Source organism: Erpetoichthys calabaricus, chromosome 8, assembly GCF_900747795.2.
Source record: "Erpetoichthys calabaricus chromosome 8, fErpCal1.3, whole genome shotgun sequence".
Classification (NCBI taxonomy): Eukaryota; Metazoa; Chordata; class Cladistia; order Polypteriformes; family Polypteridae; genus Erpetoichthys; species Erpetoichthys calabaricus.
The window spans coordinates 38,547,168-38,565,734 of record NC_041401.2 but is presented as its reverse complement, the minus strand read 5'-3'; the positions used below and the strand labels follow the sequence as shown (position 1 = coordinate 38,565,734).

The window sequence follows — 18,567 nt, the reverse complement described above, 5'->3', positions numbered from 1 at the left end:
AACTCTGAATGCATTGTACTCTACAGTTGGCTTTTTAGCACAGAGACCATCAAGGAGGATGTTACAAATATCAGTCCTGTAAAATATGATGATGCTTATACAAAAGGATGCTCAGCATGGTGTTCTGAAACTAGCTGTATTAATATGTAAACACAAGCACCAGGTACCATTTCTAAAATATTGTCTTATTAAGAATTTAATCTCTCCTGGATTCTACTTTAATCCATACTACTTAGTAAACTTGTTTCATGTATTGACAGGTACTTTTTAAAAAATACTTCCTAACATTTGTAGAAAATGTATACACTCCTTTAATATCACCTTTTAATATGCTAAAGATGAAAAAGTTCAAAGTCAAAAAATTCTCTGCAACATACCCTTTTGGCAACATTTAAATCAGTTCTGCACAGTGTACCATGAATGCATGCCTCTTGTGATTTGAGGATTAGTTCCATGCGTAGTTTCATGTGAAGAGTCTAAGTAAATAATAAAGTTTACTCTGTTGAAATTAAATGCTTTTGTTGCTTATTCATAAACCTTGTACTTATTAGTGAAACATTCTCTACCCCATCTAAACTGCTGTTGCCTGTCCAGTAACCCATTTGTACTGTATAGCTGGTTTTCTTTTGGGCCTTTTAAAATAATTCGGTGCAATTGTATAACTCCTTAAAAATCTACATTTATTAACACATTAACATTTTCAGTTATCTGATTTGAGGCCACATGTTCTGTTGACTTGGGAAGAAACATTCTACTCTATCAATGTTTTACCAGATGGTGCCTTGCTGGCTCATATGCTCAGAATATTGGCTAAATAAACCCATAAAACAGTAACGACATTATTCTAATGGATGCATCTGTCATGGATGATGAGTCCAACCCTATCCTTCAAGGACTTCTTCTGTATCACAGTCAGGTATGTCATACTGAGTCAGGAAGAATGGTATTAAAGACCTTAAAGGTTAAGTTTTGTATTTTTCCCCCAGGTCAAAGTTATTTCTTCATGATCATGGTATATATTAATGTGTCATGTGCTCTAAAGTGTAGCATTAAAAAAAAAAAAAAAAAAATATCTAGCTAGCCCTTGAGCTTTAAAATGAAGGTGAAGGGTACTGGGGTGCAAATGTGAAAACAAAAGCATTAAATTTGCCGAATAAGTCCATTTATCAAGATAAGGTTGTTGTTGAGTATTGATCTGTCTCTTTTTATTGCACACATATTGCCGAACAGCGTATCCATGTCATTTTAGAAGTAAAACAAAAAACTTTTTTGTGGGATTCAACCATTTTAACACTAGAATCCTTGAAGCGTACTAAAGAAGTCGTAATGCTGGGCCACCTTAAATTCCTGCACACCTGTCCATTAGCGTCTTTATTTTGCAAATGTGTCAATCAGCAGAAGCAGTCTGCTATCCCATCCCTCACCGACACAGTTGAAGTTCTCCCATCTCAAGTCTGTTTATCTGGGTGTGAAGTGCCTGAATTGTATAGGGTAAATAATATACTGTATCGTTATTTGGAATACATATGTATTCTGTGTCTACAATGATCTGGATAAATGTAGGATGCCAGGAAATGCGAGGCAAGAAGTGTTGAACACATGACTAAAACAGAAACATTTTTCATGTTATAATAATGACAAAGTGCTTATGTGACGTGTATAAGGTGTAAAGACTGAAGTCCAAACAACAAATAAACACTTTCAAAAAGGTATAACAAAACAAGTGCACCTTTATTTAAGAATATAACCAAAGAAAAAGAAAATATTCAGTTTACGTGTTGCTGCCAATGAGTAAAAATCGAAGCCCAAATATCGATTACACAGCTAGTGTATAGAGGTAAGAGCAGCTGCTTCTAGATTGAGGTTGCGGGTTTGATCCCGGGTCTTCCCCACATTTACCATTTTGAGTAATGAGCTGCTGTTATTACTATTATATAATAAAAATACAGATTTGCTTTGAGTCTGTAACAGCCGGTGTAAAGTTTTGCTACTTGTAAAAGATATCGCTGAAGGGATATAAGCAGACACACAAACGCTGGTGAATCATGTCTTCTTGGCATCTTGTTACTTGAATTTGATTAATTCAGTTTTATTCTTTAAAAAAAGTACACTTGTTTCGTTATACCACTTGTAACCACTTGAATGATATCAAATCTGTCTCTGCCTCTGTCTTGCGCACACACACATCCATGCATGAAAACGCAATTATTTGAAAACGCTTTGTCATTTGGATCTTGCCCAGTCTTCACATTACATTGCGTGGTACTGGGAATGCAGACAGACTTCTTCTATTTGGGCGCATACACCGTCAGTATGGCACTGCCAGATCTAAACACTGGCATGGAGAATTACATGTGTGCAGAAGTGACATTAGCTGTAGGTGGAAGTTCTCATCCCACTTTATGGTGCCAAGCAGAGTTGTGTTGCAGTGCAGCAGTTTATTAGCCAGCAAAAGCGACGTGAAGAAGTTGTCTGGACAAAGGCAGAACTGTATGACCACAGGCTCGGAAAGTCTTTCTCCCATGGGACGACTGGGGTCTCTTCCTAAATAAGGAATAGCACTGCACATGCAGATCTGTCCGTTTTGCACGCGTTCTGCATGGGTGTCTTTGTTGTCAAAGTGAAAATACTGCATGATAGCTGATAGCAGTCACTGTATCTTTGAAAATAGTTCTGATCAGGCATCAACCACAACACCAACTATGGTCATCGCTGCTCTTGTAAAAAGAATGGAGATAAACGCCATCAACTCAGAGAGGGAGAGGCAAGTTCATTGTACCACGTAAACGTGACTAAGAGAATAAGTCTGAATAAAAAAAAAAGGTAACCTTTACAAGTAGCAAAAATTTCTGAGTGTTTCAGACTCAAGTCAAATGTACGTCTTTATTATATAATAGTAATAATAGCAGCTCACTACTCAAAATGAAAAATGTGGGGAAGACTTCTTCATCAAGGGGGTACAGCGGCCCAGAAGCAGCGACTGGAGCAGAAGGAGTCTGGGGGTAGAGAGACTGGACAGTGAGAACACAGGACGTCCACGGCTCAGTCTTTTATATGTGTGAAGCCCCGCGAGAGGAGCGTGTTGTGTGGCAAGTCAGCATGTCTGCTGCTTATCCTGCAAAGAGGAGCTGAAGGGTGTGTTTATTTCATTTTGAAACACTGTTTTAAGAGGGGTTTCTGAAGGGTGGTCGACTCCCTCTGCTGCAGCGGTCACAACATATTATACATTTCACATCCACATTTTATCAATTTTTACTATAACATGAAAAAAGTTTGTTTTAGTTATGTGTTCGAAATTTCTTGCCTCGCATTTCCTGTCATCTTACATTTATCCAGATCGTTGTAAACACAGAACACGCATGAATGAAATGTTTGTATTCCAAATTACGATACATTATTTACTCTATACAACTCCAGGCACCACACACCCCAATAAACAGACTTGAGCTGAGAGAACTTCAGGTCTGTCGGTGGGGGGTGGGATAGCAGGCTGCTTGCTGCTGCTCATGCTGATTGACACATTTGCAAAGGAAAGACGCTGATGAAGATGTGTGAAGGAATTTAAGGTGGGCCCAGCTTTATGACTGTTTTTTATTCATAGGCTTCAGGGATTCTAGTGTTAAAAGGAGACTGGCTGTGTGCTTCACCTCACTACTCCATGACTAGACTTCCTCCAAGGCAACCTCTCAGCCCTAGTAAGTGTGATTTATTCCAATGTATACTTTTCACCATGAAAAACTGTCATCCATAAATTTGTGGTGTTGTTTATATTATTGAATGTAAATATCCACACACTGCCTCAGACACTTATAGTAGTACTTTCTATTTTATACTCTCAGAGGTGCTCTGTCGATTTCAAAGAGGTATTGGTGAAAAATTTGGTAATTCTGACAGAAACTTCATTTAAACAATAAATAAAATGGATAGTATGGTGGAACAGTCTCATTGATAGAGAAGACCTTCTGTGAATCCTGACCCATTTACTGTACATTGGGTCCACATGTGTGGGTTTCCAGGTGCTGTACTCTTCCTCGGATCTACTAAAATGCTACTTATTAGGTTAATTGGTGAATCAGGCCCATTATAAGTGAGAGTGTACCCTGTTATGTACTGGTGTCATTCCTATCTTGTACCTGATGTTGCGAATGTGGACTTTGAAGAAATGCAGACAAAGCGTAAAAACTGAACCATCGTGTGCATCTCTCTTGTACTCTAAGAAAAAGAGTACAGTGATCCCTCGCTATATCGTGCTTCGCCTTTCGCGGCTTCACTCTATCGCGGATTTTATATGTAAGCATATTTAAATATATATCGCGGATTTTTTTGCTGGTTCGCGGATTTCTGAGGACAATGGGTCTTTTAATTTCTGGTACATGCTTCCTCAGTTGGTTTGCCCAGTTGATTTCATACAAGGGACGCTATTGGCAGATGGCTGAGAAGCTACCCAGCTTACTTTTCTCTGTCTCTCTTGCGCTGACTTTCTCTGATCCTGATGTAGGGGGTGTGAGCAGGGGGGCTGTTCGCACACCTAGACGATATGGACGCTCGTCTAAAAATGCTGAAAGATTATCTTCACGTTGCTACCTTCTGTGTGCAGCTGCTTCGTGAAGCGACATGCTGCACGGTGCTTCACATACTTAAAAGCTCAAAGGGCACGTATTGATTTTTCACTGTTTTGTTTTTCTCTGTCTCTCTCTCTCTCTCTCTCTCTCACCCTGCTCCTGACGGAGGGGGTGTGAGCTGCCGCCTTCAACAGCTTTGTACCGGCGTGCTTCGCATACTTAAAAGCCAAACAGCCCTATTGATTTGTTTGCTTTCCTCTCTGTTTCTGACAGCCTGTGCTCCTGATGTGCACTCCTTTGAAGAGGAAGATATGTTTGCATTCTTTTAATTGTGAGACAGAACTGTCATCTCTGTCTTGTCATGGAGCACAGTTTAAACTTTTGAAAAAGAGACAAATGTTTGTTTGCAGTGTTTGAATAACGTTCCTGTCTCTCTACAACCTCCTGTGTTTCTGCGCAAATCTGTGACCCAAGCATGACAATATAAAAATAACCATATAAACATATGGTTTCTACTTTGTGGATTTTCTTATTTCGCGGGTGGCTCTGGAACGCAACCCCCGCGATGGAGGAGGGATTACTGTACTGTTTATTCTTGGTATTTTGGTGTAAAAGCATCACGGCAGCACAATCCATAAAACGGACACTCACCTAATGTGTATAATGATGGCATACTGCACCTTTTCAGATGGTGCATGCTCTGGCTGGTTTCTGTTATGTACTATAAAACCAACTATACAATAGCAACATTTTAGTCAGTGAATGCATGCTGACAATGTCTGGGTTTGATTTGTACCCCCCTCCCCTTTCCCAATGATTAGATAACATCATTGAATATATAAACCTGTTCCCTCTAGAACATATTACACAGGCAGGCAAACTGAGCGCACTTACTAAAAAGGCTGAAAGCTTATGAAGAGGGTAAATATAAGCATGGAAAATAAGTAATCCACCCCTGGAATCTTGTTTTTGGAAGCAATGGTCACCAAAGTATACATTTTCTTGGACATGTACATCCCACTTACTAAGGGTAAAAAATAATATAGTTATAGTATATTGAAAAAAGTTATGCGATATCAATAGACACCTCTGTAACATACTTAATGTAACAAGCATCTTACTGATGACATTTTATTTACATAATGTCACAAATTCTGAAGCAAAGTCTGACCATGTAATGATTTCTCAGTAATGCACTTTACATACAGAGACAAAAGTTTCTAAAAGCATTGTTGAGTATTCTGTTTAATTCATTGATTTGTGTTTAGCCTTTTTAGTCTCCAGATTGTTTGGAATCTCATTAATATTGACTGTTAACTGTGGGTAAAGTTCTTTTTCTATAATAACAATAATAGTAGTATTAGTGTAGCATCCACCTGGATGATGTGTTGGCAGTCATTTTTCTACCAGTATGCTCACTACACATTAGCTATTAGGTAGTGAAGTGGTGAGAGAAGGAGAGAGACAATTAGTGACAAGGAATTATTAGGCTAGAATGACTAGACAGTGGTGGGCAAATTAACTTGGACATTGGAATGCACCCTGCTGTTTATAAAGGATGCCCTGGGATCTTCTTTGACCACAGAGTTTTTACAGTATGTCTCATTTGAGGGACAGCGCTATTTTTACAGCACAGTGTTCCCGTCACTGCATTGGGGCATTGGGATCCACATTCAGAACACAAGGTGAACACACCCTGGTGGCCTCACCAAAACCTCTTCCAGCAGCAACCCAGGCTTTTTCTAGATTTGGGTGGGCAATGTTGGTCCTGAAGGGCCACAGTGGCTGCAGTTTTTCGTTCCAACCCAACTGCTTAATTAGAAACTAATCTTTGCCAGTCTCAGGCTTTTAACTTTTTTGGTTTATTAGTGTTTATAACTCTGCAATGTCAGGATCTTATATCGTAGATGTTTTTACTTTCCAAAGATATCATCCAAATGATCTGAAGCCTAAAAGGGATGAGTGATTTTCAGTCTGTCACATTTTCCTCTTAAGTATTTTATTAAACCAAATAATACATGATGAATGGGGAACCTTAACAAGCGACACTGCTAAAATGAAGCAGTAAAATGTGACTTGAGCAATAAGTGCTTCATCGGCAATAAATGACTCCTCATTAAGAAACTGGGTTGGAACAAAAACCTGCAGCCACTGCAGCTCTCCAGGACCGACATTGCCCAACCCTGTCTTTGGTGGTCTCCCATCGAAGTTCTGGATGGGCCTGAACATGCTTAGCTTCAGGTGGGTGACCTGTTCTGAAGTGCATGTGGTATGGCTGCTTTATATGTTTTATTAGTGCAGGCTTCATTAATGTTTTTCTTTTTTTTGTACTTTATCTCTTGACTCATCCACTTCATCCACATCTTTTTATGTTTTTTTTTTTTTTTTATTATTTAAAAGTTGCTTCCAGTTTTTGTCTGAAACTTTCCTGCTCTGTATGAAGCCAGAATTCTAGAATTTTATATCCTTTATTTTTTGGAATTTTATTTCAGTTTTTCATACATCTGTGCAAAAGTTGGCTTTCTAGAGGGAAGTGTAGTATTTTTATCTTTTGCAGATTCACTAGTCCCAAAAGAGTTTAGAAACCTTACAATATATAAAAAATACTGTAGATATAACTGCCATAATAATAATAATTATGGCACTACTGCCATGTGGCACAATTCCGTGAGGGTGATCCGGCTTGCAGGATCCTCATTGTTGAGGACCTGAGTGGCTGGACCAGACCAAGGGGACGCCCACGTAACACCTAGTTGCGGGAGACAGATGGTCATTTCTGGAGGGTGGGACTGGACTGCGTGTCTGCTTGGGGGGGTTGCCATCCAGGATCCTGAGCTGTTTTGTTGTGTGGTGGGTGCAGCAACGCACTGTGCCAGTGTATGCTCCCCAACCTGACCTGACCTATAGATATGTGCATATTGTCTGCCGGTGGTTTTTTGCTCAACACTTTGCTTTGGTTTAATTATATTGTATGTATACGGTAATACTGAAAAATGACATTTTAAGTACAGATGAAGTTCCCGCTACACTGTCAGCCATTTAGTATTTTATTACAGGTATGTCTCCTTCATCAGCATGATTCATCACAAAAGTACAGTTGCTGAAGTTGCAGGTTACTTTATTTTATTATATTTTTTGTTGTAAATTTTAATTTTTTAATTCAAGGGTAAAAATATACTAGATATCAAATTACCCAAGATATGTTTTAATACTAGTCCAGCTATTACCGAAAAATGTAATGATTGATACAAATTTGTGCAAACCTCAATAACAAGAAAAATGTCATCTATTATTAGTTTTTCTTTGTTGTAGAATGAATAGAATTTCATCAAACAGTGCCAGTTTATACAAATTGCTGACATAGTCAACAGCCTCAAACATTTTTATCTGTAAAATTACAGATGCCAATGATATTTACATCTCCCAGGGGTTCAGAATATTACAGAGGCAATAGGTAGTTTGTGACCATTGGTACATAACTTCTAGTTCTGTATTTCCATTATGTTTAAATAATGAATTTAAATTAAATTATTATTACAACATGTTTGTTGTGCTACTTTGGTGCAATAACAAGCAATTTTGCCATTTTAAATAATGATAAATTTTTTTTCTTCACTAGGTAGCATCTAACCATGGGAGACGTGCAGCTTGTAACTGCTACTCAGATCTCCAAGACTACTTTAACATTGGGAAGACCATCCCAGAAGAACAGCTCTATTCCAGTTGAGCCCCCAGCTTTCATTCTTCCACCCAGAAATATCCGGATTCCTTTAGGTGGGACAGCTAGACTTGATGGAAAGGTAAAACTGTAAATTACTTATGTTTTATGCAGCATAGTTTGTTGCTCTTTCTTATGTAAATAATAGTCAAGGCACTTTACATTTGTCTTCTGCAATCTTTGTTATTGTAATGTGTGATATTGGTGTGGTATTTGTGTTTTTACTGTAGTACAAATTCTAGAGAATATCTTTTATTTATTCAACCTGCAATAACCGCTAGATAATAAATCTTTTGTTTCTGTGATGGACTGTGTCTATGATGAACCACTTCATTTGGTATGTACTCAAATTGCTAAATTAAAAAATAATTTTGTAACATTTTTCCAAGGTGACTTACAGTATATGATGAGTATACAGTGCTATTTTTGTACATTTTTTTTAAACTGGAGCAGAGGTAAGGTAAATGCTCACACTCATACAGTTAGTAGGAGGTAGGGATTAAACAAGAAACCTTCTGGTTTAATGCCAAGGCATTAACCACTACTCTTTGCTGCCACCAGAAATTTTGTATGAGCAAGGGAACACTGAATTATTCAAAATGGTTCTTCTAAACTGTAATGTCTTGTTTTTTTCATAAAGTGTTCAGTCCTTCTAATGGTAGATGTGTCAAGATTTAGATTTTTTTCAGGTGCAGTACATTATTTTGCTGGAAAGAAATGATCTTGTCTGTTTTATAGCATAAGCATTATAACCAACTAGCAAAAAACGTTCTTACGCAACATTTCTGTGCGTACGCACCGTTTATACATGAGGCCCCTGGACGTCCACGGAAAACAACAGTGGTGGATGATCGCAGAATTATTTCCATTGTGAAGAGAAACCCCTTCACAACAGCCAACCAAGTGAACAAAACTCTCCAGGGGGTAGGCGTATCGATATCCAAGTCTACCATAAAGAGAGGACTGCATGAAAGTAAATACAGAAGGTGCACTGCAAGGTGCAAGCCACTCATAAACCTCAAGAATAGAAAGGCTAGATTGGACTTTGCTAAAGAACATCTAAAAAAGCCAGCACAGTTCTGGAAAAACATTCTTTGGACAGATGAAACCAAGATCAACCTCTACCAGAATGATGGCAAGAAAAAAGTATGGAGAAGGTGTGGAACAGCTCATTATCTAAAGCATACCACATCATCTGTAAAACACGGTGGAGGCAGTGTGATGGCTTGGGCGTGCATGGCTGCCAGTGGCACTGGGACACTAGTGTTTATTGATGATGTGACGCAGGACAGAAGCAGTCGAATGAATTCTGAGGTGTTCAGAGACATACTGTCTGTTCAAATCCAGCTAAATACAGTCAAATTAATTGGGCAGCGTTTCATGATACAGATGGACAATAACCCAAAACATACAGATAAAGCAACCCAGGAGTTTATTAAAGCAAAGAAGTGGAAAATTCTTGAATGGCCAAGTCAGTCACCTGATCTTAACCCAATTGAGCATGCATTTCACTTGTTGAAGACTAAACTTCAGACAGAAAGGCCCACAAACAAACAGCAACTGAAAGCTGCTGCCGTAAAGTCCTGGCAGAGCATTAAAAAGGAGGAAACCCAGCATCTGGTGATGTTCAAGACTTTAAGACTTCAGGCTGTCATTGCCAGCAAAGGGTTTTCAACCAAATATTAGAAATGAACATTTTATTTCCAGTTATTTAATTTGTCCAATTACTTTTGAGCCCCTGAAATGAAGGGATTGTGTTAAAAAAATGCTTTAGTTACCTCACATTTTTATGCAATCGTTCACCCCACTGAATTAAAGCTGAAAGTCTGCACTTCAACTGCATCTGAGTTGTTTCATTTAAAATTCATTGTGGTAATGTACAGAACCAAAATTAGAAAAAAGTTGTCTCTGTCCAAATATTTATGGACCTAACTGTATATCCATCCATCCATTTTCCAACCCGCTGAATCCGAACACAGGGTCATGGGGGTCTGCTGGAGCCAATCCCAGCCAACACAGGGCACAAGGCAGGAACCAATCCCGGGAAGGGTGCCAACCCACCGCAGGACACACACAAACACACACTAGGGCCAATTTAGAATCGCCAATCCACCTAACCAGCATGTCTTTGGACTGTGGGAGGAAACCGGAGCGCCCGGAGGAAACCCTTGCAGACACGGGGAGAACATGCAAACTCCACGCAGGGAGGACCCGGGAAGTGAACCCAGGTCCCCAGGTCTCCCAACTGCGAGGCAGCAGCGCTACCCACTGCGCCACCGTGCCGCCCCCTAACTGTATATGCAGCCAATAATTACACAATCCCAAGACAAGTTGAATCTTTTATCTTTTCTCACGTTCCACTCTCCTGATGAGCGTTTCCCACTGCCTCCCAGCTTTAACTACTTGAGGCGAGGCAGTGAGTCCCTTTTTAAACAGGACCCAGGAATGTTTTCTGTACCATGATGCACCGGGTCAGGTGGGAACCAGGAAGCTCCTCCCCTGATAGTGCACTTTAAAGGCACAACAGGCCTGCATTTCTGGACTAAACCTCCCATGCACCCCTCCGGGTGTCCAAACTGGGAGGCCTGAAAAGGACCACTGCCACCTGTCACATGGGGGATGGAACTGCTCTTCACCTCTGGCTTCTGCTAGTCCATTCCTTATATCCTTCTGGTTGGGTAAGAAGTTGTCCTCTCGCGGCACTTAAAGCATTCAAATTAAGACATATAATTGCTGAATTATGCATTACAGGGGGTGGGTAGTGTTGATTTTTCTTTTATAGAGCATTCGAAAATGATTTTAAAATAAACATATTAAAGTAGCAAATGTAACCACCCTATAAACATTTGTTTTGTTTTTCCTGTTGCCCTCTACTGTCCTTCAAAAACAACCAGAATCAGGTTTCACAGAGCATCATTAGAAGTAGATTTTCATGAATAGAATTAAATAGATTAATGAAGGCTTATGTCAGAATCAAAAACAAGGAAACCTGCGAAAACCACTACTGAAGAAAAGTCCCATATGGTTCTAACTGCTAGCTTTTAATTAGACTGTTTTTATGACACCCTTATCCCTCTTTCAAAAATTTGACCCACACTAAAGTCGCTTATTGGTTTTAAAGTGGGATAGCCTGCAAGTTATTTTGTTGTCATGTACATTTAATTTATAGATGTGGAAAAAATCTACATTGTATATTTTTTATAGTTATTGATTGTTCCAAAAATAATAGGGATGTTCTCTGGGTTTGTTTCTTGTCAGCTCTAACTCCTAGTAGCAATCCATGCTTTTAGTTTATGGTAGCTGCATACATTAAAGTTTTTTTGTATAAAGGGAATTCAAATCCTATAACAAATGTTCTTTCTTTGTGCATAAATCCTGTTATATTTTTTTACACATTTTTATTCAACTTTTATTATTATTGTATTCAATATTTCATCAGTTTTGACCCAGAAACGGTATGTTAATTATGACAAATTTAAATTTCTCATTTCCTTATACAGTGATACCTTGAGATACGAATGCCCCAATGTACGAGTTTTTTGAGATACGAGCCGTCACTAGGTCGATTTTTTGTCTTGAGTTACGAGCCAAAATTCGAAATACGAGCCATCAAAGAGCTTGTCCCCGGACAGTCCGAGGAACTGACGACAGAGGAGTTGACGGAACTACATACACAGCAACATATGGAGGTTCTGCAGGAGATCGGTATCGCGGAGGAGTTTATCTCTTAAAGTGAGATAAAGGAAGTGTTTGCAATGTGGGAAAAAGTTTCGAACTTTAAAGAAAAGAAACACCCTGAAAAAATTACAACTGATCATACAGTGGCGCTATTCAATAACACTTGCCTAACACCTGACTTTATTGAAAAGAAACTGAACTTGCAGCGCTGCTATTCAATGACACTTGCCTAACGCCTGACTTTATTGAAAAGAAACTGAACTTGCAGCTCCGCTATTCAATGACACTTGCCTAACGCCTGACTTTATTGAAAAGAAACTGAACTTGCAGCGTCGCTATTCAATGACACTTGCCTAACGCCTGACTTTATTGAAAAGAAACTGAACTTGCAGCTCTGCTATTCAATGACACTTGCCTAACGCCTGACTTTATTGAAAAGAAACTGAACTTGCAGCTCTGCTATTCAATGACACTTGCCTAACGCCTGACTTTATTGAAAAGAAACTGAACTTGCAGCTCTGCTATTCAATGACACTTGCCTAACGCCTGACTTTATTGAAAAGAAACTGAACTTGCAGCGCCGCTATTCAATGACACTTGCCTAACGCCTGACTTTATTGAAAAGAAACTGAACTTGCAGCACCGCTATTCAATGACACTTGCCTAACGCCTGACTTTATTGAAAAGAAACTGAACTTGCAGCTCCGCTATTCAATGACACTTGCCTAACGCCTGACTTTATTGAAAAGAAACTGAACTTGCAGCACCGCTATTCAATGACACTTGCCTAACGCCTGACTTTATTGAAAAGAAACTGAACTTGCAGCTCCGCTATTCAATGACACTTGCCTAACGCCTGACTTTATTGAAAAGAAACTGAACTTGCAGCTCCGCTATTCAATGACACTTGCCTAACGCCTGACTTTATTGAAAAGAAACTGAACTTGCAGCGCTGCTATTCAATGACACTTGCCTAACGCCTGACTTTATTGAAAAGAAACTGAACTTGCAGCGCCGCTATTCAATGACACTTGCCTAACGCCTGACTTTATTGAAAAGAAACTGAACTTGCAGCACCGCTATTCAATGACACTTGCCTAACGCCTGACTTTATTGAAAAGAAACTGAACTTGCAGCTCTGCTATTCAATGACACTTGCCTAACGCCTGACTTTATTGAAAAGAAACTGAACTTGCAGCACCGTTATTCAATGACACTTGCCTAACGCCTGACTTTATTGAAAAGAAACTGAACTTGCAGCACCGTTATTCAATGATACTTGCGTAACGCCTGACTTTATTGAAAAGAAACTGAACTTGCAGCGCCGCTATTCAGTGACACTTGCCTAACGCCTGACTTTGTTGAAAAGAAACTGAACTTGCAGCGCCGCTATTCAATGTCACTTGCCTAACGCCTGACTTTATTGAAAAGAAACTGAACGTGCAGCCGCGCTATTTAATGTCACTTGCCTAATGCCTGACTTTATTGAAAAGAAACTGAACTTGCAGCGCCGCTATTCAATGACACTTGCCTAACTCATTTCAGAAACATTCTAAAGGGGAGGACTAAACAAAGCTCCTTGGACAGGTTTCTATTGAAACGCCATGTGAATGAAAGTAATGAAAGTGATGAAAGCGTGGCAAAAAAGAAAAAAACTAGTGAAAAAGAAAATTTAAGTTAAGCAAAAGTGAAGTGAAAGAAAAACAACATTACAATACGCTAATCGGCTTTGCCAACGTCTGTTTATTTCTTTAGATTCTCTTTTATGTGTTAGGTTTTATTTTGTTTGTATACAATATTTGTTCATTATAAATACATTTTTCTTATGTTGAAAACATTTAACAAAAAATTGGGGTGGTTTTTTGGGGGCTTGCATGAATTAATCTCATTTCAATTAATTTCAATGGGGAAAATTAATTTGAGATACAAGCATTTTGACTTAAGAGCTCGGTCACGGAATGAATTAAACTCGTATCTCAAGGTATCACTGTATTATAATTTTAGCGAATACACTTGTGTATATAGTGCTTTTTAGCAAACACATAAATATGAATTGGAGGTTTTGATCAAGTGGTTAACGTGTTGTACTTTCGATCAAACAGTTGAAGTTTCAAGAACATCCATCCATCCATCCATTTTCCAACCCGCTGAATCCGAACACAGGGTCACGGGGGTCTGCTGGTGCCAATCCCAGCCAACACGGCACAAGGCAGGAACCAATCCTGGGCAGGGTGCCAACCCACCGCAGGACACACACAAACACACCCACACACCAAGCACACACTAGGGCCAATTTAGAATTGCCAGTCCACCTAACCTGCATGTCTTTGGACTGTGGGAGGAAACCAGAGCGCCCGGAGGAAACCCACGCAGACACGGGGAGAACATGCAAACTCCACGCAGGGAGGACCCAGGAATCGAACCCAGGTCTCCCAACTGCGAGGCAGCAGCGCTACCCACTGCGCGACTGTGCCGCCGTTTCAAGAACAATGTAGACAAATTAATTTAAGAGAAAAAAATAATTTTGATTAATTGATATTGAAGTTTTGTCAAATTACTTCAACATGAAAATTAAGCAGCATTGGTCAAGTGCTTAGTGTGTTGGATGTTTACAGGATTTTATTCAACTTGCCCTCTGTTTGTCTGGGTCAAATTTTGATATCAATTTTTTACCCTTTCTTGCCAATCTGATTTCTTTCAAACTTTGCATGAACACTGCTATCTGGTGACAATGCAATATTTCATCAGTTTTGACCCATGATCTGTACGTTAGTTATGTCATGTTTATTTGTCTCATTTCCTTATACTCTTAGCGATTACACATATATTGTGCATTAGCCAACATACATATACATGTAAAAATTAGTGGTGTTGGTCAAGTGGTTAGCGTGTTGAACTTTCGATCAAATGATTGAAAGTTCAAGACCAATGCAGGCAAATTAATAAAAAAAAAAAAAATAATTTTGATTAATTGATATTGAAGTGTTGTCTAATTACTTCAATATGAAAATTAAGCAGCATTTGTCAAGTGCTTAGTATTTTGGATGTTGTTTGTCAAGTTAAATTTTTCAGTCAATTTTTTTTTACCCACTCTTACCAAACCGATTTCCTTCAAACTTTGCATGCATGCTGATATCCGATGACAATTCAATATTTCATCACTTAATCAGTTTCATCTACAGTTAAGCAGCATTGGTCAAGTGGTTAGTGTGTTGGACGTTCAGTCAAATGGTCAAAGATCCGAGACCAATGTACAGAAACAATTTTTTTTTTTTTAACAATTTTTCATCATTTATATACAAATTTGGCAAAATACTGTTTTCAGTGATTTGGCAATATAGGCTCAGTGGATAAAGTGTTGGGCTTTTCTAAGAAAGATTGAAGGTCCAATTCTCCAATAGACAAATGCATATTTCCAGTACTTCACACGTGTAAAGTTTCACTGTTGTTAGGGTTTTCTGAAATAAGAAGTAAACATGAATGAACGTTCTGTTTCACTTGAAGAGCATAGGTTTGATTCTACTCTGTTGCTCACGCAAGTCAAGGTTTTTGTAACATGACAAGGACTGTGTGGCATTAGGGTGGCTAAATATATATAAGATTAAGTGATTTTATGCAGAAATGCACTGAAAAGTAAAAAAAAAAAAAAAAAAAACATTTTTTTCTTATACTAAGGTTTTGTTGGTCATATGTGACTAAAATTTTAATCATGGGGCACCCATAAAAGAATTAATTTAATTCAATTAAAATGCATAGATTCATTGAAGTGAAGTTTCTAACCAGCTTAACTATGGAAAGAAAATGACACATAATATAAAAGTTGATTAAAGTATGTAGGATAATGGAGAAATGGTTCGATTCCATTCTGTCGCTAATGTCATTTCTGTCTAATCAACTTCCCGCCCAAGTCAAGGTTTTTGTAATGTGCTGAGGACTGTGTGGGATTAGGGTGACTAAAAATATATATTTAAAACAAACTTTGCAGACTCTTAGTAAAAGAAAAAAATAGTTTACTTTTTAGTGCATTTTTGAATAAAATTGTGTCACTTAAAAATCTTTTTTATATATATTTTACATATTAAGATATAAACAAGATCAGTCATCAGATTGCATTTAAAACTAATGTCTAGGCTCAACAAAAAAATGTCTTCATTAATGTCTCCATTCTGGTGATTGATAGAAACCTGATAAAATCATTAAATAATGATTGTTTTATAGATGGGGAGAAACATGAAATCAAAGCCAAAACCAACACATTATTTATTTACATGCATTAACATTTGCATTAGTTATACACTTGTATTTGCAGAAGTATTTGGTTTACTGGTTTCTCTGAGTAACGTAATCCTATTAACCCCTCATTTTTAATTATTTTAAGATTCGAGGATATCCAGAACCTCGGGTGACTTGGTACAAGAATGGTATACCTTTAGCTGGTAAAGATCGTAATATGGTGGAGCAAAGCCTACTTGGGAGTTTCAGCTTGGTGATCAAAGGTGTTCAAGCAGATGATGGTGGAAAGTACACTTGTGAAGCTGTTAATGAAGGCGGGATTCGTCAAGTTACTGTGGAGTTGACAGTTGAAGGTATATTTGGTATAAAATATTAAATATATTTGTTTTAAAACACCATTAGTACCAGTAAAATTGTTTTATTTTTAAAAACCAAAATATGTAAGGAAAAGTTGTCCCAAACTCTTATGATAAACTGTTGATTACAGTTGCTTCAGAATGAATAAAAGTGAATACCGTAGTGTAATTGTTTGAATATTTTTGTTTAATAGGAACACTGGTTTTAAAGTGACTTATGGTCTTACAGTGAGACAGATGATGGTTGAACAGGCAAGTGTGTGGGTTACAGTTCCAATATCTAACTGAGGCATGCAAGCCTGTCTGTGTTAGATATTTTGGATTATATGTGGATAACTGAATGGTGGCATGATGCCTGATTTGCATAGATCATTGGCAGATATTGGTAATTACACATGATTGATGGATTTATCATCATTTACAGCAATTATCTTATGTCTAAAATGTTATAAAAGTTTTGTTCTTTCACTTCATAAATAGCATACACAAACACACCCACCAAAATAGCCTTCTGTCATTGTTTAATGCTCTGTCACAGCTGAGTTCATCTCAACTTTGGAATGTTTTAACTTGACACAGCATGTTGATTTCCCCACTCATACTCATGGTCATATTCTTGATTTGGTCTGTTCAAATGGCTTGAATAATGTCTCTGTCTCAGGATCACTCTCTGGTATTTCTGATCGTAAGCTTATTGAATGTAACTTTAACATTATTACCACTACTTCTGTTGCGAAAATGTCTGTCTCCTATCACAACATTAGATCTGTTAATTCCGATTTGTTTGCTGCTTCCCTTTTGTCTTTCTCTTTTTGGCCTGCATTGTCTTTCCTCTCCTGAAAGAATTTGTTTCCCAACTGCTAGATAACTTTTCTCCCTTAAGGACTAGGCAGGTTCCAGCCACCTGCTCCTGTGCCACCCATGAGCTCAGAGCTATGGAAGCCACTAACCGGCGTCTTGACCGGCTTTATAAGAAAATAGGCCTCATAGTTCACTCACAGCTTTACACTGAGCACATACTTTAATATAGGGATGCCCTTAACACTGCTCGCTCCAACTATTCGCACCATTTATGAAAGAGGAATAAGTCCAAGTCTAGAACTCTTTTTAGGACTGTTAATAAACTCTTCCAACCCCCTCCTGTAGCATGCCACGATACAGCTGAACAGTGTCAGGCTTTCTTACATTTCTCTGATACCAAAATTGATCGGATCTATCACAGTTTCCTCATAACCTCATTTATTTGGAATTCAAAACATCCATATATGCAAAGGGCGACCCTAATAGACCTAAGGTGGAAGGCGGCATGGCTCTACCTAACTTTCAATTTTATTACTGGGCAGCAAACATACAAACTATAAAAACCTGGACATGGACAGAAATAGACGAACATACACAGGCTTGGTCCACAATAGAAATGAAATCCTGCAGTATTTCTTTATATTCCTTGTTTTGTACCCCTATAAATACAAGTTATCGCTAATATACTAACAAACCCAATTGTGCTTCACTCAATCAGAATATGGAACCAATGTAGGAAGTATTTTAAGACAGAGAATCTTTTATCTGTGGCACCTCTGCACGAGAACCACCTTTTTCCACCCTCTCAAACGTACGCAGTTTTTAATACCTGGAAAACATCTGGGATTAAATCACTTAGGGATCTGTACATAGACAATGTTTTTGCATTCTACGAACAATTACACTCCAAATTTAACTTGCCAGCAACAAATTTCTTTCACTACCTTCAAATTCAAAACTTTGTTAAACAGAACCTGTCCAATTTTCCTCATCTCCCACCTACCTTTATACCGGAAAAAATATTGCTCAGTCTTGAGAACTTAGACAGCATTTCTGTAATATATAAAACTATTTTACAGTCCCTCCCTTTCAAAGATCCAAGAGAAAAGTGGGGATCACTCATTCCAATCTGCCATCTCCATCATTAAGACTCACTCTGCCATCTCTGAACTTAATGAGTCTAATTCTTCCTCCTGTGTGCTTGATCCCGATTCCTGTT

General features: G+C 38.4%; 1 protein-coding gene across 2 annotated transcripts in view; it reads left to right on the top strand.

The window, feature by feature from the left end:
* Positions 1 to 18,567, top strand: part of mylka (myosin, light chain kinase a) — a 260,728-nt gene that overhangs the window by 85,298 nt on the left and 156,863 nt on the right. For both annotated transcript variants that reach the window (XM_028806474.2, XM_028806473.2), the window contains 2 exons: positions 8,182 to 8,362; positions 16,337 to 16,544. In XM_028806474.2, the coding sequence (XP_028662307.1) occupies positions 8,195 to 8,362; positions 16,337 to 16,544 (376 nt within the window). In that variant the 5' untranslated portion in view covers positions 8,182 to 8,194. The remainder of the gene's footprint in view (positions 1 to 8,181; positions 8,363 to 16,336; positions 16,545 to 18,567) is intronic.